This window comes from Hakea prostrata, chromosome 9, assembly GCF_041222555.1.
Source record: "Hakea prostrata isolate BN-2017 chromosome 9, UWA_Hpros_2, whole genome shotgun sequence".
NCBI classification, from domain to species: Eukaryota; Viridiplantae; Streptophyta; class Magnoliopsida; order Proteales; family Proteaceae; genus Hakea; species Hakea prostrata.
This window is the reverse complement of record NC_142608.1, coordinates 12,867,635-12,890,867: the sequence shown is the minus strand read 5'-3', so window position 1 is coordinate 12,890,867 and position 23,233 is coordinate 12,867,635. Positions and strand designations below refer to the sequence as shown.

Genomic DNA, 23,233 nt, shown 5'->3' with positions numbered 1-23,233 from the left:
AATACATTAGTCAGAACAATACAATACTCGATATAGGATGATACATCTCTTAAAATCACCTAACCAATATGATACTCAACACCAATACTTTAAACCTTGCCTAGAACAAAATACATTACTGATACAAAACCCTAATTCTCTTGATCGGGTTTATAGAAGCTTCTTCACTTGAAAAGCTTTGGAAATGGCAGCTCTTCTGCCAAAATATGCAAACGAGATAGTAGGAGAAAGAATAAATTGAAAAACCAAAGATTGTGATGAACGAAACCAATGTAAAGCCGAAGTTATGTTTGTTGGCAGTGGCGGAGCCACGTTGGGACCGGAGGGGGCATGGCCCCCCCGGATTTTTTGAAATTGTAAGTATCCTTGTTTTTTCCCTTATTTCTCTATCTTTAAATGTGAAATACCACTATTTGGCCCCCCTCCAAAAATTAAAAATAACAATTTAAGATAAAGATGATGGGTACAAATGTCATTCATAATCTCTATCTAATGGTTATCATTAAATCCCTAGTTTTAAGGAATAAAATGTTAAATTCTAATTAAAAACTAATTCACGATCCTTGAATATCTTCTTATATATTCTCTCTTATTTTCATTTCTATTTATTCTCTCATGAATTTCCTCTTTTATTCCTATTTTTTTCTCTTTTTTTTCTCACACGTCTCACAAAATATTGAAGTAGTTAGCAAACTTTGGAATTCTCCTAAATCTTCTCTACATCAGGTATTCACTCTCTTTCTCAAATTATTCCTTTCTCTCTCTCACACTAACCAATTTTCTATTAATTTACCTAATTTTTAATGTAGACTATACATTAAAATATAATAATAAATTCTGAGATGGGACCTACAGTGGGTCCCACATTGGCCCACATACATTCGGCCCCCCTCCATTTTCAATCCTGGCTCTGCCCCTGTTTGTTGGATTGACATTTTAATATGAATCAGATACGATTCGAATCCAATGTTTTAAAAGTGGGTTGGTTGGAATACATTAAAATTTGGTAAACTTTACACTATACAGGACAAACGGCTAACTTGTTTTCATCTTTTTTTTTTTTGAGAAATTTTCACCAATCCTGAGCCAATGGTGGGTTAGTAAAGCGGTTAAAGGCGCAATCTCCCACAAGGAGGTCTTGGGTTCACATCCATTTGGCGGCATTAATATTCTCATTCCAAAAAAAAAATTTATTATTGAAAATCACCAATTAGCTTCTTATTTTCATAGCTCAATGCAGTCCCATAAAAATGTGGTGATCAATTCTTTTCTTCTCTACTGGAGATTGTCATACGCCATTTGTATTTAAACCTAGAAAAGCTTTTGTACTCACTTGGGTGGTGGATGATTTTTGGTAGAGGCGGTGGTTTGAGTCAAAGGTAGGCATTTTTTGTCAAAGTATAGAAAAAAAAAACCCCTTCACCCACCTAATGGTTAGGTATCGAATGACATGATGATAGGGGCATTACAGTCATAGCCCTACATATAAAGGTAAAATAGTTATTTAAATTTTAAAGTAGTTAATAGAATGAAGGCCATTCTCTAACAATGGATAATCTGTAATTTTAGAAATGAGTCACCAGTAATATTTGTGAATCATCGATAAAAAAAAGAAAAAGACTCTTAATTATATTTCAAGGTTTGTCAATGTAGTGATAAATTTATTGACAAGATCGACTATTTCGAATGATTCACTAAAATTTTGGCCCATTACCACTAAATTCCAATAATTGTATTGAATTACTTCAATAATTTTTCAATTTACCAAAAAAAAATTTAGCCACCTTACCTTGATTTTTATCCTTCCTTTTCCAAGGGTGGCTTTTCACTTATTAGGGTAGAGAAAGAAAAGATTTAATTTGTGATTTGTCCACGTGGCAAATTGTATGCCTTTTTATATTTAGAAAATTAATAAATCATTGTGACTAATAATATTCCCTTAATGAATATTCTAAAATTTGACTTGCCTCATCAATAAATTTTGTAGAGGGCATGTCTGGTTGAAGACCTGAATGTCTATATCATTTAAACTTAGAATTTTTTTGGGAGTGTTTTTATGTTAATTTACTAGGAATATAAGATTGGAAGTATTACATATATCATTACGGAAAAATGAATCCTACCTACCCGTTGAGAGACACTGATCATTGTCAACTAAACTAACCTTTGAATTTAGAAATTTGATCAACTACTTTAAAAAAGGTACACTAATAAATTACACATGTAACGATTTTCTTTTTTAATTTTGTGTGAGACACGAGACGAATTCTATGTTAATTATTTGAAAGTGTAGTTATTACCTTTTTCTTTATTAATTTATCAATTTCTTGTTTTAAAAATCATTTTAGAGAAAATTATATACTTTTACATTTTTAAACTATCATGCTTATACTCATTGAAATTTAGTATGTTAGAAACCTCTCATGTGCTTAACACTATCAGTTTTAAATAGTAAAAAGATATATTTAGCTTTTTTAAATCTTTTTATAAATTTTTCAATTTGATATAAAATATGTAAATAAAGTAGGATATAAACTCGAGAAAAACGTAAATGTAATAATTTATAATCTTAAGGGTATATATTAATTTGTTTTTCTTCTTTGAATTATTTTCCATGGAATCTCCACAATTTTAAACCCAAAAAAAACCCATAAAATGTTGATCCTTTGACTAATATGCCCAATCTTTGAAACCTTACCCCACAATAATTCCGACCTCCTTACTGTTGACCTACTTCTCCTTTTTTTATTTTGTAACCACCTACTCTGTCTACTTGTAGGTACAAAAAATTGTTAGGTCATCTCCCACATTTGTTTCTCTCTTAATTGAATATCTTTTGTCAAGAAGGAGAGAAATAAAAAATTAATTTGATTTAATTTCAAATATAAAATTATCTAATATTTATAGAGTTATTGTAAGGGAAAGGATCAATTAGTATCTATAAGTGATACAACGTGACATTAATTTATCTTGCTAAAAGTGTATAAGAAAAGAAAGTAGTCATTTAATAGTGTTAGAAAGATTCCCTTTTCTTCATGGATCATGAATTAATTACTTTAAATTATGGGTCAGAGTAGAAAACACTTTAGTTAAAAACTCAAAATTTACTATAATAAGGTTGATCGGTTAGTAATGATCAACACCTCTTAGTGAAGAAGTTGTATGTTCGATTCTCCCTAATGATATACATAATATCCTCTGAACCCAAAAAAAAAAAACAAAAAAATATACATTATATCTCATTTTTTCGTATAAAAAGCATCCTTGTATAGTCGTACCTAAAAAAAATTCAAAGTTTCCCTTGGACCATCGTCAACTTAACGTATAGTCTGGGTTTCTTAATATTTCTCTTTTGAGAACACCAAAGTAACCGCTTAAAAAGTTTTTCAAGGAGATTCTAAACGAGATCCTTGTGTATAATTTTAGTCTTCTTTTACTTCACGGTTTTTATATACAGAAAAAATAAATCCAAAGTGAATACAAGGATTTACAAGGTTCGCAAGTGTGATAAGATTATATACATCAACGGTGAGATGAGATTTGCATAATTATTATCGGAGAATAAGGATTACACTAATTCATCCAGACATCTCTCTCAGATCGATTCAAGAGAACGAAGAATTACCAAAATACCCATATGGCCTTAAATGACTTGTTCCATTTGGAATCAACCCAAAATGCAATAAATGAAATATAGAGCAAAAAAAGGAAAGCAGCATGGAGGATATGTTGTCATCAATGAATCTCTAGCTATAGGTACAAGGAGAGCTAAAAGGAATGACAACTTCCAAGAATCTTAATTTGTTAGATGATGCTAGGATACAATACAAGCAAAGTTGAATCTACAAGTATCATAATCTTGGAACTATTCTACTACTATTTCTATGTAAAGATTGATAGAAAGTTTTTAAGATTCCCAAGTCCCTATGTATGAAATTCTACATAAACAAGCAAACATGACACTAAGGTTGGCATTGTGTCACTATCAAGAGGATATGGACATTCAACCACCACCTCCCAAATATTTCTATCTTTAAAAAGTCTTACCTCATTTTACACGAATGTTTTACCAACAAAATTAAACAACACTGCTTGAAGAATAAACAAGTTTGCTTTAAGTATGAATGATAGAACAGTTGAGCCTTATAAGACTTTTCCTCAAAAAACAACAAAAGCAAAAGCATATGAGTGCACTAAAATTCCAGCCCACCTCCCTATCTGCCTTCCTAACTCTTCCTTGCACTATATGAGCTTCAACCAAATCATTAATACTCTCTTCATTTAAAACTTGTCTACTTCAACCTCACCATTAATACTCTTCTTCAATTGAAACTTTATCTACCTTCTTCATTAGTTATTTTCTGCAAGTTCTTGAAGTTCCTGAGGATCTGAAGTTAGCTAGCTATCACTGATGATGGTAGGGACGAAGAGGCTTTGCTACCTTCTGCTAAGGCTTTTAGCCTTAGCTGCAACAATCACAGCAGCTATTATCATGGCTACAAGTGAACAGACTGCCACCATCTATGGTATGTCCTTTGAGGCCAAATATAGCTACACCCCTGCTTTCAAGTAAGTTTTCTTGATATACTTTGTGTGAAATTGTTCTCTCCTTGTTCTTGTTCTTGTCTGTTTTGATTACCAGATTCTTTGTACAGGTTTTTCGTGATTGCGAATGCCATTGTTAGTGTTTATGGGTTGTTGGTTATTTTCCTTCCCAAAGAGAGTCTCCTTTGGCGCTTGGTTGTGGCACTTGATGTGGTAATTCAACTCCTTTGTTCTTGGTTTGAGTTTGTGAATTTGAAAATTTGATAGATTTAATGAAATTTCTCTTTTATGGGTTTTTGTAGATCATGGCAATGTTGCTCAGTTCAAGCATTTCAGCAGCTTTAGCAATTGCATATGTGGGTAAGAAAGGGAATAGTCATGCTGGTTGGTTGCCTATTTGTGGTCAAGTTCCCAAGTACTGCGACAGAGTAACCGGAGCTCTTATCGCTGGCTTCATTGCAACAATCATTTACTTGCTGCTGCTTCTTCAATCCATCCACACTGTTCTTGATCCACTTCTTGTTAATAAGTGAGAGCTTAAACACTTATATATAGGTCTTTCTCTTCTTTATCTGTTTCCAGTTGATGAAATTGTACTTCTAGTAGGTAATTTTATTTGGATTAGAAGAAGAAGAGTACAGAGAGTACTCAGAAAGGGAGAGTGGGGAAGGAGGGTCATGTTATGAATTGTTGCACTGGCTGTGGCTTGTGGTTGTATAAGTCACTATTGATGTATGCTTATTATAATTTACATCATGTTTTTTTGCGTGTTCCATACTTGGTTTGAATTGCAGGATCCTGTGAACAATCTATGAATATAAATTGTGCCTTGGCCCAAGGGCATGCCTTTCCTGGTATTACACATGAACAATCATAAAAGATAATGTAAATTGGCTTCTACTTCTTCAAGCCCTGTTTTTTTTGGCAAGTGCAGGTTGATTAAACTACTTTTATGCTTTGTAGCTTTCTTTTTGGGAAAATTTACGCAAGGAGGGAGATATTTAAAAAAAAAGATATTTACTAAAAAAAATTACTCATTTTTGAATAATATTTAACAAATTTCGAATTTCATGATATATTTTTATTGCCCATATATATATCTCCTATAAACTACCTCCCTCAACTCTCTCTCTATATATATATAATTAGTATTTTTTACCCTTTTAAATATCATTAAATTTTCAAGAATACATTATTAAAATAAAATAATAATTTTAAATGCTAGTAATTTATTTTTATTTGAAAAATCTTAAAACGATTATTTACCTATTTTTTAGTAATTGAATTAGATGAAAAAAATTAGGTAAATATTACTTACCTCACATTTTAGTTGGATAATATCACTTACCTCCTCTTTTAGCTTGCAAAATTATCGAACACCTCTCTTCTACTAATGTTTTCTGTTAAAGTTTTTTTTTTTTTTTTTGAGTATTTTTAAAACCCCAAATTATGTTTAAGTTTAAATCTTAAATTATTCTCTATTATTTTAGTAGTTAAAACCTTAAATTACCTTCAATTAATATTATTGTTAAAACCTTTTTTTTTTTTTTTTTGATAATTTGTTAAAACCTAAATTACCCTCAATTACTTTAGTAGTTGAAATCCTAAATTATGCTTCAATTAATTTTGTTGTTAAAATCTCAAAATACCCCTATGATAGAATTCTTAATACTAAATCTGAAAGAAAACGTTGAAGAGGACCAAGTCAAAATGGTTAGTTAGAGTTAACCACCCATCATGCACATTCCAAAACGTGGGGAAGTGAATGATGGAGTAACGGCTCAACTAGTCTTTTACTAAGAAAATAAACATGCTTCGTAAGGCAACTCGCCCCACTCTTCAATCAATGGACGAAATCGATGAAGGGGCCGCCCTTAGGTAACCGGAATATAACCTTCATCCTAAGATGGACAAGGCATGAGACTCTACTCACTATTATTCTCTATGCGTTGAGAACCCTCTCATAACCTTCTATTGTTGCCTAAACTAACTTGAGTGTCGGAGGCAGTCCCCCAACCAACACAAGGGCAGCCACTTTAATTTCCTTTGTAAGTGCAGGCATCACACCTACTCATATCACATTGGAGAAATCTGGAAGAGGTCGTTCAACTATTCAGTTGACGTGAAGAAGGCCTAGACACAAGACAACCGTTTTGCTTCGGTTACTGTTCTTATCTTATTTGGATTCTTTTGATTTTGGTTTCTTTACAAGTAAAGATACTAGTCTCTCTATTGCAGATTTCCGTACTCAAATGATCAGAATGCCCTTACCTTCTTCCCTTCACAAGCTATTGCCATGGAGATGCAACAGATTTTAATTTCCCCTCTTTGATCTTAAACTGAGAATAGCAGGAGGACAGGATTCCATGGGTACTAAATAATGTCTTTTAGACCAGATTCAAAAAATTAACCAACAAAAAGGAATTTTCATGCTGCCACCTTCTTTTCAGTCTCTTCTTGAACCTATATCAAGGGATCTTATGCAAATCACCCCCTTTTTAATAGCTTGATTTCTAAGGTCTCCGATTCCAAAGGTGTATTCTATGAGATTTCTTCCGGCAAGGGGTGTGGTGGGAAGATTTTCTGGCGGGGGTGTAGGTGTATTCTATGAGATTTCTTCCGGCAAGGGGTGTGGTGGGAAGATTTTCCTGCAGGGGTGTAGTGATTTTCGGTGAAAATTAGACTAACGTATCCAATGAAAATTCAATTTTGAGGTGTCTACGTTTTTCAAACATAAAGTGGAGGTGTCAGTGCTTTGAAACCTCCATTTTGAAGTGTCGGTACTATTTGCTCCGATATTTATTCACATTTGTCAACTTTTGGTGTTTATTTACCAAGCTCTTTTTTATATTCATTTTCGTTCTCATTTTCACTCTATGAAAATAATTAATTCTAAAATCAATTTTGAAAACGTGAAACTTGATTTGATAATTAGGTTCCACAAGTGAATAGTGGTAAATAATTTTTTAATATTTTAATTCATTTTAGTGTTGTTGATTTAGAAAAGAAAGGGTCATCACTTTCAATAAATAAGGTTAATTTTGGGTTTTATCTAATCTCTTTGGGAAACCAAAATAGGGTTCCAAACAAAGGTCTTTATTAAGGGAATACATGTTGTGTCTCACTTACTTTGGATTTACCCTTAATGATTAAAGCAGCATTAATAAATGTTATAATCATTCAGTTTATTTTGTATAATTTATTAGTGTTAGGTTTAATGTCGGGGTCCACGCAATGCCATGTCAGTCCATACATACATAGCCGATTGATAGCTATCTCTAAAGTAAATCTTAACTTTAGTATGTTGGTTATAAGATTTTTTAGTAAATATTAAAAAAATTAGAGCAAGTTGTACTGACACCTCAAAATAAAGGTTTTAAAACACTGACACACTCCACTTTAGGTTTGAAAAACATAGACATCTTATTTATTAAACACAATAGCCCATTCTGTTAGTAAAATCATTAATTTACTGTTTTTTTTTTTTTTTTAATTCCAAAAATATCTTTACCAAAATCTGGGAGAAAAAAAATGGGCCATTAGATAGTTAACACGTGTTTTATTCTAATCCTATGCTCATTATTCTTCCAACACTTAAGTCATGCTTTCATCCCTCAATCTATTCTTTGTCTTCCCTCGACTCTCCTCTGCTTCACCTTCTTCACCTTTGGCTTTGGCAGCGCCAGTGACGCCGCCACCATCATTACCACCCCCTTCTTCCTCTTCATAGAACAGAGCAAACGATTACCATTATCACTTCTTCTGAAAATCAGATTTTTCCACAAGTTTGATTAGAGCCTCCAAAAGAAATGTAAAAGAAAAAATCGCTTCTGAAATTCTGAGAAGACGATAATGAACTTTGTTGCTTCCTAAATGTTAATAGCAACAAGGGTTAGATATTTTGTTTCTAACCTGGGCTTCCTCTGCTAATACTACTATTGCCTTTTAGATCTTTTCTAGTAAATCTGCTTTTTCTGTTTTTTTGGATATCTTGCATTTTTTCAAGGATTTCTAGCTGGATGTTAAAGGTTTAGTGGAGAAGATGAACCGTCATTTATGGAGAGAGGTCGCCGCAGACAAGATCTTTGATTAAAAAATTTCCATCAGAAAGCAAGATCAGGGGTATGTAGGGATGTCAATTGTGCGGTTTTGACCAGTTTCGGGTTGGGCTTAATGGTTTCGGGCTCAAATACACCTAGCCCAAACACGGCCCGTTAGCAAAATAATGGTTTCGGTTTGGTTCGATTTGGGTTCAGGTTAACTAACCGTTTAGGCTAACAGTCTATACTCGAGTTTAACGGTTTGGCTAACAATTTATGGTATGCAACAAAAAGAACAAAAAAAAATAATTGAGCATCTTGCAACAAGAGCCAAAATTCTATGGAAAATAAAATTATTATTAATCAATTCCCATTAAAAAATGAAAAGTCATTCCAAATTACTTAATTAAAATTGATATGCAAAGACATATCTCTAGATTGGATAAATTAAGCCACAATTATATGCCGCCGAATGGGTGCGAACCCATGACCTTCCCATGGGAGGGTGGGTCTATTACCACTAGACTAACCCCTCATTGGGCATTCATACTTAATCATTCTAATTGTCCTTTACAAGTAGTATAAGACTATTTGATCTTTGAATTCATATTCAATTTTTTTGATAATCTATACCAACTACCTAGTGGTAATACAATTTTATTCAAACAATATTTAATGTCAAACTATAAAACGAGTTGTAAAATAGTTTATAACAGGTTGCAGTTTGGGTTTGGTTTGATGCGGGCTCTGCCACCCTCAACCCAAATACAGCCCATTAAGGTTCGGTCCGGGTCGGTTCAGGCTATAACGGACCGGTGCGGTTCGATTTTAACGGTTTGGGCTGCAATTTGACATCCCTAGGGGTATGTATGCAAATTAGGTCACTGGCGATGGAAGAAAGACGGTACATGATCAGGGTCAGATGGTTGGGGTAGGTTTTAGTTAAGTGTTTGATCTGAATCATTTTGTGAATTTTGTCTTCTTTTGTGCAAATTTTCTTTCAATCAAGGTATGGAGAATGTGGTGGTGGCGTCGCTGGTGCTGCGGGAGCTGAAGGTCGAGAGGGTGAAGCAGAGGAGAGCCGAGTGAGGAGAGAGAATAGATTGGGGGACAAAGCATGGCTTAAGTGTTGGAAGAATAATGAACGTATGATTATAATAAAACACATATCAACCACCTAATGGCTCATTTTTTATTTTTATTTTTTCACCGTAAATTTTGGTAAAGGCATTTTTGGAATTAAAGAAAAACAAACAGTGGGTTAGTGGTTTTAATAACAGAATGGACTACAGAGTTTAATCAATGGGGTGTCTGTGTTTTTTCAAACATACAGTGGGGTGTTAATGCTTTAAAGCCTCCATTTTGAGGTGCCAATACAATTTGTTCAAAAAAATAATAATAAATAAATAAAAGATGGAACTTGCTGTAGATGGCTTCTGAACAAATAGTGAGGGGTGCAATTTTCCTACCAACTATTGGAAATGATCTCAATAACAACATTAGAAAAGGAGCCGATCAGCTTGATCATAATGATTTAGTTTGGTTCGGTGTACCGGTCCGGAAGATTTGACACCAATAGAATGAATTATGGAATGAAAAATAGTGAAATAGGTTCCAAAAGTGAAGAGTCATAAAGAGTTTCCTAATATTTGAATTCATTTTAGTGGTGTTGATTTAGAAAGGAAATTGAAAATTTAATGTCGTTTAAATGACAACCAGAACCAGTGATAAAAGGTTAACAAATTAATCCATAAATAATGGGATAAAATTAAAAGTTTTATTAGACGGTTCAGATTTAGTTCAACAAATCTGATGGTAGATATTTAGAAACGTTCAAGTAATATATTCACACATCCGTTAATATAATTTGACAATTACAATCATTACACTTAATTCTTTGGGATTACATAAAATGATATTTAGGATGGAGGTTTCATTCACTCGCATGGTTGGCAGAGGGTAGGAAAAAAACATTTGTGTAGAAGTAGATAAAAGATATTAGGCAGTTATATTAAAACATCAGGAGCGATTTGTGAACCCTAGGGCCTGTTTGGTTACATGAGTCTAGAGATTTCAAATATCTATAAATTTCAAATCTATAGAATTAACGGTTTGGTTAACTGTTCATGTGGATGAAATCAGTGGTTTTATATGTAATTTTTGTGAATACAAAAATATTTAGCATTTTCATAGTAGGAATGAAATCTCTGGATTTCACCTCGTACCCATAAATATACAGATTCTCGATTTTAGTGTAAAAAGATGAATTTCTAGATTTCATGAATCCAAGGATTTTCACAACTAAACAAGTATAAATCTAGCATTCATGAATCCAGAGATTTGAAATCTCTGAATTCATGTAACCAAATAGGCCCTAAGGTGGTGGGAGAACAAGCTTAAACTATATAATTTATGTAAGAAAATAGAGTTAGCAATTCCACATCTAAAACATTTGCCTTTCACAAAAACATTATCAATTTTTGTTTTCTTTTTTGAAATTGGGGCATTGATATTGACTAAATTAACTCAACCTTATTTTTAATGCAAAATTTTCAGATCTTATTTATACACTGATGATATAAGCAACGCCTAAGGTGAGAGAAAGATCCAAGCTGCATGTAACATCAATGGAAAAGGACGAAATCCCTTGATACGTTTTGAAAGTCTCAAATCTCAAGCTTGTTAATAATCCAAAGGATAACCTCAGAGTAGTTGGGAAGTCTCATAAAAGAAAAGGGAAGAAAAGAGGAAAATAAAACTTGTTAGTAATAAAGAAGTTTAGACATGGTTGATTTTTTCTTATTTTTAATTTAGAAGGACCCCTAAAGCCCTAAGATAGTAGGATTAAGTTTTCATTCAATTGAAAAGAGGTCTTTGTTGAGCACCCAAAAAAATATTGATTAAACTTCTTTGTCAAAATACAATGACGAGTTGAACGTATCTACACAGTTGTTTTCTTATAAAAAAAACACTACAATAAATCAATACATAGAAAGGCCTGTGCGGAGATTTTGGTGGTGTTGGTATAATAGGGAGACTCTAATGGTGATGTTGTATTTGCTGCTGTTAGTAGAATGAAGAACATATCTATTCTTCAGGCTGAAATGTTTGTTATTAAGACTGGTTTGCTTTTTGCTTCTTAAAGGGGAGATTACCCAATGTCATCATTCAATCTGATTCGTTGGTAGCCGTTAACTCTATTTTGGGAACCTATTAGGCTCATTGGTCCACCCACCCTTGACATCCTTGAAGACATTCTTGATTTGAAAGGTTCTTTCAGTAATTGTGTAATTCGTCATGGAGTTAGGGAGACTAATAGGTGTGCTAATTTACTTGTAGGGCTTCTTAATGTTGAGCAAATAATTGCTTTTGACCTTAGTATACTTCCTGACCGCCTTGCCCTCTTCATTCATGAAAAGAGACAAGGTCGGCATTTCTACAGAATGTAACACCCCCATATATTCAATATAAGTCTCCCTTTTCCCCACACCATGTGTCAATACCGGGATTATGAATGCCTTGAAATTTAAGTCCAAAAGTTAAATTAAGAGAAATTTCTTATTGACTCCCTCACTAAAAATAGCTAGATATCACTTTTGTTTAGGATCCTAGGCTGATTCTAATTACTATTTTTTTTTCTTTCCCAAAAGCTATGCTAAATACAGATCCATTAGAGCTGGTTTTCCATAAAAGAGGGAAGAATGACAATCATGATAGAATTCTTGTATATCAGCTATGTGGTTCTTGGATCATGGTAAGTGACATTTTTAAGATCGTACAACTGTGATCTTTTCACCCTTAAGTTATGATCATAGATGTTGGATCTTGAAAATGGTATATAAATGTTGTCTGCACAGGATCCTATCCGGAATTTTCTTTTCACACAAAAAAAGAAAGAAAGGTTGAAATGAGGCAAATTCATTGCTCATTTACCTGTTTGACATTAGATTATGATGAATTTAGATAACAGGCTAACCATTATCAGATTTGAACAACTTAAAATGAAGATTTTCTACTCATTCTCCCACTCAAGTGAAACAAACAAACCTAACTTCTGAAATTTCATTACAAATATTTCATTGTAAATAGTATAGTTTTGGGATAATTTTTATTGTCCTGTGCTATAGTCTAATTACCAAATGAACCCTCCTCTTGTCCTCCTTGCTTCTAACGGGTTAAAAGTCTGTTATAGTTGAATGTTTGATGTTCATTTTGCCCTTCTAGATTTAAAAAGCCATATAGACTACCAATTTTGTTCTTAATTCTTGTTATGTTGGATCTTAGAGAATTCATCGGATTGTGATGGGATGAAATTGGGTCAATATTTTACACCCCCTCCCCCCCCCCAAAAAAAAAAAAAAAAAACAAAAAAAAAGAGAAAGAAAGAGAGAAAGACTGTTATAGTTGAACACTTGTTGTAGAAAACTTTGCACAAACACTTGTAAGACTGTTGTAATCACAAACTTGACGGAACTAAAACATACCAGTGATACTTTCTTTAAGGTATTTAGCCACCTCAATTTTTGCAACACGGGCTCCAAGTGTGTCTTCTCCCCCAAGATCAATCAGCCTAAACCTTTAACTATGCAGTACAACAAGATTACTTTATGTGCAATTAGGTTGTATTCACTATTAATCAAAAAGACAACAAGGAGAGAAATGAGGAAAATTCATTGTTCAAAAAAGGAGTTCAAGTCTGGGTTATGAAAAGTTATAGGCGAAAAGGAAAAGGTAAAGTACCTCTCTTTGTGAGGGTACCTATTCATGTCACCTCCCTATGACACTTCCATATCCTAACCTGCATAGGCTTTCCAGACCCATGTCCATGACCCAATGGGCTTTTGCACGAAGGCCCATGACCCACAACCCAAGTCCCAAGTCATGTATAGAAATATTAATATTAATTAATACATGTTATATATCTATGGTTCAGTAGAACTAGGATTCAAGCTAGGTTTGCATCACACTATACTTGCGTGAGGGCAATCCTTAACCCCAAAGTTAAAAAACATAGGTATTTTCTATGTAGACTAACTAACCAGCTCCTTACCATTCGATTCGGACTAAAGTTCCGGCCAAAAAAAAAAAATGATAAATATATATAATTATGTTAAAATGATAATAATACACAACACAAGTTTTAAACATTTTTCAACAATCCCCACAATGGTCAAACCTTCAAATACAAAGGATAAATACCAAAGCAACAGTGAATACATTAGACATAGTAGGACACTTCATTGTAGATGTTTTTTGGACTTGAATCTGCACTAGATACAATAAGACACGCTACAAAATACCAGTGAAGTCAGACTTCTTGAACACATCCTCTTCAGTATAGCTGGCTACTCCACCATTCACATCCAACCGATCGACCTTATTGACAAACTCTTTATGGTATGCTAGTAGATATTTTCACTACAAGAAAATATCGATTTTAGAGGCATTTATAAAATATTTTTAGAGACATTAACCCCAAAAAAAAAATTAATATTGTATCTAATGATTTTTTTTCTTCTTTTGGTCCGTAACATTAAAAACGATTAACGCAGACACTTATGTTAAGTTCACCCAAGTCCCCGTTCACTCATTTATCAAGTTTGGCGAAACTCTTTAACGGCCAAATTTTCAACCAGCGACAACTAGCGGGAACCAGCTTTTAGTCCTTCGTGTTTTTTTCTTTTTTTGGTCTTCTCCCTCTTTCTTCTCACATTCGAACTTACAGCTACTTACAGCCGTGGCTGAAGGTCTTTATGGCTTTTCGTAGGTTATCATTGGCATCGCTTGTGAGATTTCGACGGAGCAGAAGAACTCGAAGTCGAAAGGTGCGGGTGAACTCCAGTTCGACATAGTGCTTTGAATCCCCAAGCAGCAGCTGCTCTGATCTTAAATCCTCCAGACCTATTTTCTTCAATTATCGTCGTCTCTATTCTGGGTTAGTTTCGCGGCCTAAATCGTGCTGATCTATTGCTTTGAAATTGCAGGTATTGTTTTGTATGGATTCTTTAATTTCCTCGTGATGCCACTGCAGGTTCCAATGACATCCCTACTTTATCTGGAGCCGAGCAACTTGCTAGGGAGAAGATTCTTCGGCTTCCTTCCGAAGATAAGAACATGTATGCCGTTCACGGCCATTGTCCGGAATATCCCAATATACTACGTTATTGGGGATTCCTTCCTAGTGAGTATTACTCTTGGTTGTTGGTATCTTTATTTTTGTGACTATCTCTTTGTGTTCGATAGTAATTCTTCTATCCTTTTTTCAGTGATGCTTAATCGGGCAAACGTTTCCCGGGCAGCTGATGAGGACATGGAAGAAGCTGAAGCTCGGATCCCTACCAAACCTGAGCGAACTCGGTCAGATAGAAGGAAACAAGTTCAACCCGGGCCGAAGAGATCGGCAGATGCGTCCGACATTCCTCCTAGGCCGAGCAAAAAGAAAGCTCCTTCATCCTTTATTGCAGGCTCGGGAGAAGATGTGGACGCCTCCCCTTCTGTACCTCCTCGGGATATTCCGAGTACTCAATCTGTAGATGCTTCGTCGAGTGGATCCCTTAAAGCTGGATCTTATGTTTTGAACAACACTACTGATGGTACTGAAGTTGCCAAGGCATGGTTGCCGGGAGCTTTGCTCCCTACAGCCAATATGGGTTTCTTCGGAAAATTGGACCCACCCGTACCGCAAGATATAATGACAAGGTATGTGGTTTCTGCATGAATTTGCTTTTCACTTGGAGTCCTCCTTATTTATCATTTTTGCTTTTTCTTCTTGGTAGGTTGGTTTGTGCTTTAACCCAAGCTTGGGGAGGCAACTTGGAAGTGCTGCTCGGAAGGATCAATCCACCATTTATCATCGCGGACGATAAAGTCAAGGATTTAAGTGGTCGGTTAGAGAATGTAATCGGTGAAAACGCTGCTTTGAAGGATGAGAAGGCGATCACCGATGCTCGTGCTTGGTCCGTGCCGAAGAGCGCATTTCCGTTCTTGAGCGTGAAGTTGCCGGTTTGAAGATTTCTTTGGAAGAGAAAGATGTTGCCTTTACGCAGCTCGAGCAGGAAAAGGATCACTTTATAAGAGATTTGACCAACCAACTCGCTCGAGCTTGCCCGACCTCTTTTGAGAATCTTTCCGAGGAACTTCGTTGGGATGTGATTCAGAGGTGGGTACGTACTAAGGGTTGTATTGGATTTGTTTCCAAAGTTGCAGCCCCGGGCTTTAAGTATGGTCGGAAGGATGCCTTTACTAAAGTCATTGAAAATTATCCGGAGACCGACCTTGGGACTGTGCCAAAAATATGTCGACCCCCCGGTATCTTCGATGAGCTCAAGCTTCCCCCGACCATCATGGGCAGTTGGTAAGGATGTTTTTCCTTTCTTGAAGAGGGTGGGCGTACGGGATTTTTTAGACTCCGCGGGAACCGGCCCCCGAGGAGGAAGATGAAGCCGGCCCCTCAACGAGTACCGATCCGATCGACCCGGGGAAAATGAAGCCGACCCAGTTGATGAAGCCGACCCCGTCGATCCTTTACCGTCCACCAATCCAGTTGATGATGTAATTGCCGAATAGCTTTACTTTATGCTTTGGGCAATTTTTTGTTTGTTGTTTAGGAACAACTTTTGAATGATGAATTTGTAAACTATAATATATTCACTATAATTTATTCATGGTATTTTTCCTTCTTTTTGTGCAAGTGTACTTGGTCGGTAGGATAACCTTATTTGGCATATTTCCCCCTTTATATCAAGTTTACTTGGTCGGTTTAATACCCTTGTTCGTTTGTGGCCTGCCTTTGTATCATCTCAAGCCATGCTGGTGGGGTCAAGAAGGTTTTGTTCGGTCAAGAACTAAGCGGCTATTCGTCAACATCTGCTCGTTCATAACCCCTTCCTCCCGGGCATGTTAACTTGGTATGATTCTGGAATTTTTGTGCCTAAGAAATGTTAGGTCTTTATTGCCTATTGAGTGTAGGTCTTTTATACTTTAAGATTCGTAGGGCCTTCCTAGGAATCTCCGATATTTTTTGCCTGAAATTTTCAGGTCTTTTCTGTCTGAGAGTTTCAGGTCTTTTCTGCCTGAGAGTTTTAGGTCTTGTCCGCCTGAGAGTTTCGGTCTTTTCCTCCTGAGAGTTTCTGGTCTTTTTCCGCTTGAGAGTTTCGGGTCTTTTTCTGCCGAGAGTTTCAGGTCTTTTCCTGGCCCGGGAGTTTCAGGTCTTGTCTGCCTGAGAGTTTCAGGTCTTTTCTGCCTGAGAGTTTCAGGTCTTTTCCTGAGCATTCTGTCAAAGTTGAGTAGTAATTTGTAGAAATGTCTTTATTTATATATAAAAACTGATCTGACTTCTTGGGATTATGAATCTCCCATGTTGTCTACATACTGAAATAAATGGCAAAACTGGAATAAAACGCTCAAAATTTGTCATGTTTACGACTTTCTCAGATGCTATTCTTATTGATAGTATTTCCTGAGATTGTTCGAATTCCATGATCGAGGGATCCTGTCGCTCGTCTCCGGATCTTGTAAATGATATGCTCTCGGGGGCGACTTGTCGTATAACTATGTATGGTCCTTCCCAATTTGGGGATAACTTCCCTTGATTGGCCGGATCGCAAGCAGCTGTTCGCGAAGTACCGGTTCGCTTCGGCAAGAATTGTTCATTTCGAACCTTGGCATTATAATATGTCGCTATTCTTCTTTGATATTCTTCAAGACGGGCTGGGCTTTGTCCCTTCCACTCGTCAATCAGATCCAGATTGGTTCGCATTCCTTCGATGTTTGCTTCTTCTTCGAATTCTATTTCTCGAAGTGATCCAATTTGGATTTCTTTCTGGGACTCGGCTTCTGCTCCATACGCTAGTCGGAATGGAGATTCTCCGGTGGTCGTCCTGGGAGTTGTTCAGGTGCGACCACAGTACACTAGGTAGTTCATCTACCCATCTCCCTTTTAGTTGGTCGAGCCTTTTCTTGAGCCCGTCGAGCATGGTTCTATTAGTAACCTCGACCCGGCCGTTACTTTGGGGATAAGCTACCTGAAGAAAATCTATGCTCGATCCCTTGTTCTTTGCAGAATGTTGAGAATGCTGCATTCTCGAATTGTTTTCCATGGTCGGTTACTAATATTTTTGGAACTCCATATCTGTACGATATGTTATGCTTGACAAAACGCTTCACCCTGCTCAGCATGTGATAGTTGCAAGGGGTTCAGCTTCTACCCACTTTGTAAAGTAGTCTATTGCTACTACCAAGTATTCTCTTCCTCCCGATGCTTTAGGTAATTTCCCTACCAGGTCTATTCCCCATCTTGCAAAAGGTATTGGGGATAGAGTTGATGTTAAAGGGACTGCGGGGATATGGGAGATCTTTGCATGTGCCTGGCACTTGTCACACTTCTTGACGAAGTCTTTGGCATCTTCTTCTAAGGTCGGCCAATAGAATCCTTGGCGTATTATTGTATTAGAAAGTATAGGTAATGCAGTTGCTTGTAGCATTATTAATTATGCACTCAGGTTTGTTCGGTTCCACTAATTTCATCCAAACAATTGGAACTGGGGAAAGTTCAATAGAAGGATAGAGACAAGACTGTTTTAGGTTCTCTGACTACATAAAGAGGGTATTATTTTTTCTTTGGCCCCCAGATGGGGGTGGAAGAAAATTGAAAAATCTTGTGGTGGAAACCAGTGCCATATAGGAGCTGTTTAGTTTGAAAAATTGGAACATTTGTCCTGGGTGAGAGTGATGATTGTATTTTAAAGATCTGAGGAAAGGGATTTGTGGTGAACTTAAAAAAACTACATTCAACAATTAGGACTAAATTGCTAGTAAGATTAAGACGACTAAATAGAGAAAATTTTGAATAACTTAACAATCAGAATTTTCCCATGGCTGAAACTCGGGTTGAGTGGCCCTTTCAATTGGTCCAATCTGGATGCCTTCTCTCTCAAAACTCCCTAGAGAGGGGGCATAGGTCTTACTTTGTCTTCTTCTTCTTTTTTTTGGAGGGATGTGCTAGGAAGGGTGGGGGATACCAAAACAGGGAAGAGATGCTGATTTATTATGAAGCATGGTCTGTATATGGAATTTCAAGGTGGGTTTTGTCGGCTAGGTTGTGGAAGTTCTTTTTCCTAGCTCTTTTTTTTGTGGGTTGAATAGATTAATAGAAGATAAGGATGAACAACTTCAAGTCTGTAAATTGTCCAATAAACAGGGTACCACGGGGTGTTTGGTATAGATATTCTCATTCATTTAACCTTCTGAGTTTAAAAGACTTTGTAAACTGGTATAGTAGCACTTTCATGGTCAACCACTATGGACTAGTCTGGAAGCCCACCCTAGGATAATAGGTCTGAATCTGGTTTCAGTTCAACAGGCTAGTTAGTGAATTCCTTATTTTTTCCAATCATATATACTTTAATTGAGGTTGGTCCCTAGTATACTTGTCACACCCCACCCAGCCGGATCCGGTCATACCCGAATGCCCGTGGGGGTGATACACCGCAAGATCTAGGTTCAGTGACAAATCCATACAAAACATGATATAGCATAATTAAATGGACAAGAATAAATCAAGTTCAAGTAATAAATTATCAAAATCGAAATAATGGTTACAGTCATCCATTACTTCAAAATAAAAGGTATAACATCAGAGTTTTGAAAAGAAAGAGAGTAGTTTTATTCGCAGCGGAAAAATAAACTAAACTTGTTCTCTAATGGAATCCAATCCAAAAGAACAGTCTTGAAACTGGCATGAAGCTCCATGTGCGTCCACTTCTTCTTTGGTCACTCCTTCAAGAAGATATACTAGCAACGAATCCTCCATTTGGAAGAAGTCCTCTTAACCTGCAATATAATCTAATAGAAAAAGACATATAAAAGGAATGAGTTCAACAGAACTCAGTGAGGTCAACTCAACATCATATCACACATTCATTCTCAATATTCCACACCACACATATAAATGAATATCAATAATGTAATTAATGACAATGATATGATATGTGAATGATTATGCTCCTAACTCTACAATGAAGTCTCTATGGTAGACACGCATTAAGTCATACACCAGTCTTCTTTGGGCGGTCTCATCACTCTTCCCTCACGGCCTCGATGCACGTCGTTGGGTTCTCCGCGGTTGTTGTGTAAAGTCTGTCAAGCCATGGTTGGGGATTAGGTCACCACTCTCTCACATCACCATTGGTATAAGATCCGCGCGTGTCAAGGATAATCTTAGGCCCAATGCAAAGTCATATGGTCTCGTACTACATATGGTCCGGATATTTCCCCTCACGCCTAGTGCTCTGTTGGTTCAATACCTTCCCACCTATGAATGGAATCCTCAATGGAGGCATCTGTTGGACCCCATTCATTAACCCAGTGGTCATCCACATATAATGGACAGGATGATCTCCATGTCCTCTCACGGGTCATTTCACCGGTCTTGAGCGTCCATGAGCCCTTATCTATTATATGCAACCCTACCTCTCTATGATGATAGTGGGCACCTTGACATACGGGACCCAACCACTAAAATCACGGGTTAACCGGCTCAATACCCCGCCGAAAGGGTAGTAGTACTCATGAGGTCACCTAACCAAACACTTCTAGACATGCCCTAAATATGTAAATTAGTAATCGGAAAGAGCCAAGGGCACCATAGGAATGCGTCCCATACCGCCTCCTTTGGTATCCTATGGCAGAAATGCCCAAAGGGCATTCCCCATTCCCAACCACAATATAAGCAATCATATAATATCACTAGGGCAATGGGTGAACCCACAACCCTAGTAGAAAATACAAGGTAGAAGAAATAATAATATTTCTCCTCTCATACAATCACATTCCATTTCATAACAACAATAATAGATTTCAAAGCAAGGAGCAACATCAGAAGTAATAATAAACATAAATCATAGCAATTCATATTTAACAAAAGACATAAAATAACCACAAGATAATACTAAAGCAATACAAGATATCAATAATGAAAAGTAACTGACATCATTACACATGTAATATAAAGTTAAGTATATTCCTCACCTTTTACTTTATTCTTCCTCCAATGATCAATAATTCCTTCTCACAAATTAGTAACTAAAGATATATTAACCTATTCATGCAAAAGAAATAATTATCACAAATTAGAGCCAATTTGGGTTTCAAATGATATCTTAAAATCTTCCCACAAAAACTCAAATCTGAAAACTAGGTTAAAATGGGTAGTTCTCAACCTCACTAGTGAATGGTCACTAATTTGCCACCAACTCGAAGTTTATAATGAAGCAAAACTTTGGGAAAATCTAATTGGAAACAAAAGGATCCTACGGGTACCTTCAATTTTATTAAATTTGACCCATCTCAAAAAGCCCCAAATTTGGCTCTCATAAATCACCCGTGGGTGACCGGAGAGTCAAATTCTAAAATCTTTTGCAAGAGGATAAAGCATTACTCCCAAACTCAAGGGAAACATTAATATAAGAAAATATAAGCATTAGGGTACCTATCATTATTCCCTTTCATAGATCCCTCAATAGAAGAGAAAAGATATCACTCCCACAAACTAGGAAGGGACATTAATACAATAAAGGAAAGCAATACCTAACAACCTTCCCTTTCAAGATTCCTTAAAAGGAAAGGAGAGAAAATACTCACAAAATTGTGAGTAAGAGAAGCATTAAAGAAAACTAACCTTTCGTAATGATTTTGCGAAGATTCGGATCACAGACACCTTCGGAAGAATGAAAATCGCTCCTCTATTTCGTTTATCCTTTTCTCCAAAGCCTCCGCCTCTTTCTAGCCTCCAAAAATGCGTTTACGGATGAGATAAAACATAAATAGGGTTTAAAAATCCGAATTTCCAATTTTGCCCCTAAATAGAAACTAGGGTGGGGGTTGGTTCACCTAAACGGCTCAAACTTCTGGCTCATGGTTGGACCCCCAAACGAACTCCGATTTTGATGATCTTTGGCTCGTTGGAAAGGTCTTTCAACGATCTTCGATTTAGTACATTATTTGAGTCAATCGGATTCTCCATCACTGATCTACAGATATTCCAAAATTACCCTTTTTACACTATCGAGACTAATCTTCTCTCTTTACTTAAACTTTAGAAGAGTTTTGAGTCATTATAAGGGTCATCTACCAACATTTGTTTAATTTCCAATCCTTCGGGCTCGAATTGAATGGTCCACAATTGTCGCCGAATCAAGGCCCAAGTTCTCGGTCTTAAAACCACGGGTTAAAGGGGTAGAAATCTGGGGGATTTCACAATACTGGTAAGCTTGTTCCATTGTAACCTAGCGGTTGCATGTTAAAGTCTGGAAATAGCCTCCGTGAAGCTGTTTAAGACTGTACATTATGATGCCCCAGGAGAGGTAATAATTCACTTCTTTCTTCTTCTTCTTTTTTTTTTGGGGGGGGGGGGGGGGGGAATTAGAAGTGAAACTTTTGAGAAGGGAGCAAGAGTAAGTGGAGAGCAAGTATAGGGGGGAGAGAAAATTTTCCTAATAACTTAAAAGATCCTTATTACCTTATGTTGTCTGTTTAACCTCCCTCTTCTAAAGTTCCACAATAGTCTATACCCTTCTGATTAATTTACCATTTGGTCCCAGATTCTTTTTTCCTAACCTAAAAGGGCACTGAGCTTTCTGAAAATTATATAATTGCCACTATTTCTTCAACTTAAGTTATTTATCATTTTGATGGCTCATAACGAGTTGAATTAGGCTTTGGGAAACCAGGTTCCAGCATAAACTCTTAAAACTTCTTGAAGGTACTTGGACTGAAAAACACAAACTAATATTGACCCAAATCTTGCCTAAATTGCTAGAAAGTTGAAGATAGAAAGTAAACTAATACCTAATCTTGTATTTGACTAACCATCCTTTCAAGTGGGCTTATAGAATTAGCTTAATACAGCAGTAAGCTCAAGAATAATTTTCTTATGACCTATATATCTCATTGCACTGTCAGAATCAAGCCTATAAATGCAGCCCCTACCCCAACATTGGTATAATTTTTCTTCTCTGATTGTGGCTTGTTTTGACTGTCTTTATTTGTAATGGCAACTGTGAGGCCGAGCAGTAGTGCGTGTTGTTTTTTTTTTTTGGTTGGGTTTTCTGGGTTACAAAAGGGTGTTCTATGATAGTTATTTAATGAGTAATAGGGTGTATTAGGTGGTTTGGCTTTAGTTTATTTAGTGAAGAGTCCTGATCCGAGTTATCTAAAAGATTATGAGCTTCTACTCTCTAGTTGGTTGGCTTTCTAGTCCTTTTTAGTTAAGGTTGTCTTAGAGTTTTATGGATTAACTGAATTTTCTTTGGTTTTCTTATGGATATGTAACCAACACCATCCAACCAACTCGAGGCTTGAAACTAAGTACAACGAAGACGTAATGTCTAATATGTAACTTCGGTTGGGACCGGAAGGATGATGAGGTGGTGAAATTTGATGAGAAGGAGATTTCATGAAGCCATTATTTTAGGTACCTTGGCTCATAATTAAATATGACATACATAGGGGGGGACGTATATGGAATTAACGGGAATGATTTGGTTGAAATAATGGTTTATCTGGCTCAGTAGATTTAGTTTAGAGCTTTTGGTTCATTTATGAATTGATGGATTAATGAATGGTTCAATGTATAGGAATGGGGTTCGATG

The 23,233-nt window shown here is 36.2% G+C and overlaps 1 protein-coding gene across 1 annotated transcript; it reads left to right on the top strand.

Annotated features, from left to right (window-relative positions):
- Positions 1 to 4,165: 4,165 nt before the first annotated feature.
- On the top strand, positions 4,166 to 5,176 carry LOC149004707 (CASP-like protein 1C1). Its single transcript, XM_089169303.1, has 3 exons — positions 4,166 to 4,569; positions 4,656 to 4,758; positions 4,848 to 5,176. Exons 1-3 carry the CDS (start codon positions 4,412 to 4,414, stop codon positions 5,076 to 5,078), a joined length of 492 nt encoding a protein of 163 aa, XP_089025429.1. The 5' UTR covers positions 4,166 to 4,411; the 3' UTR covers positions 5,079 to 5,176.
- Positions 5,177 to 23,233: the final 18,057 nt, after the last annotated feature.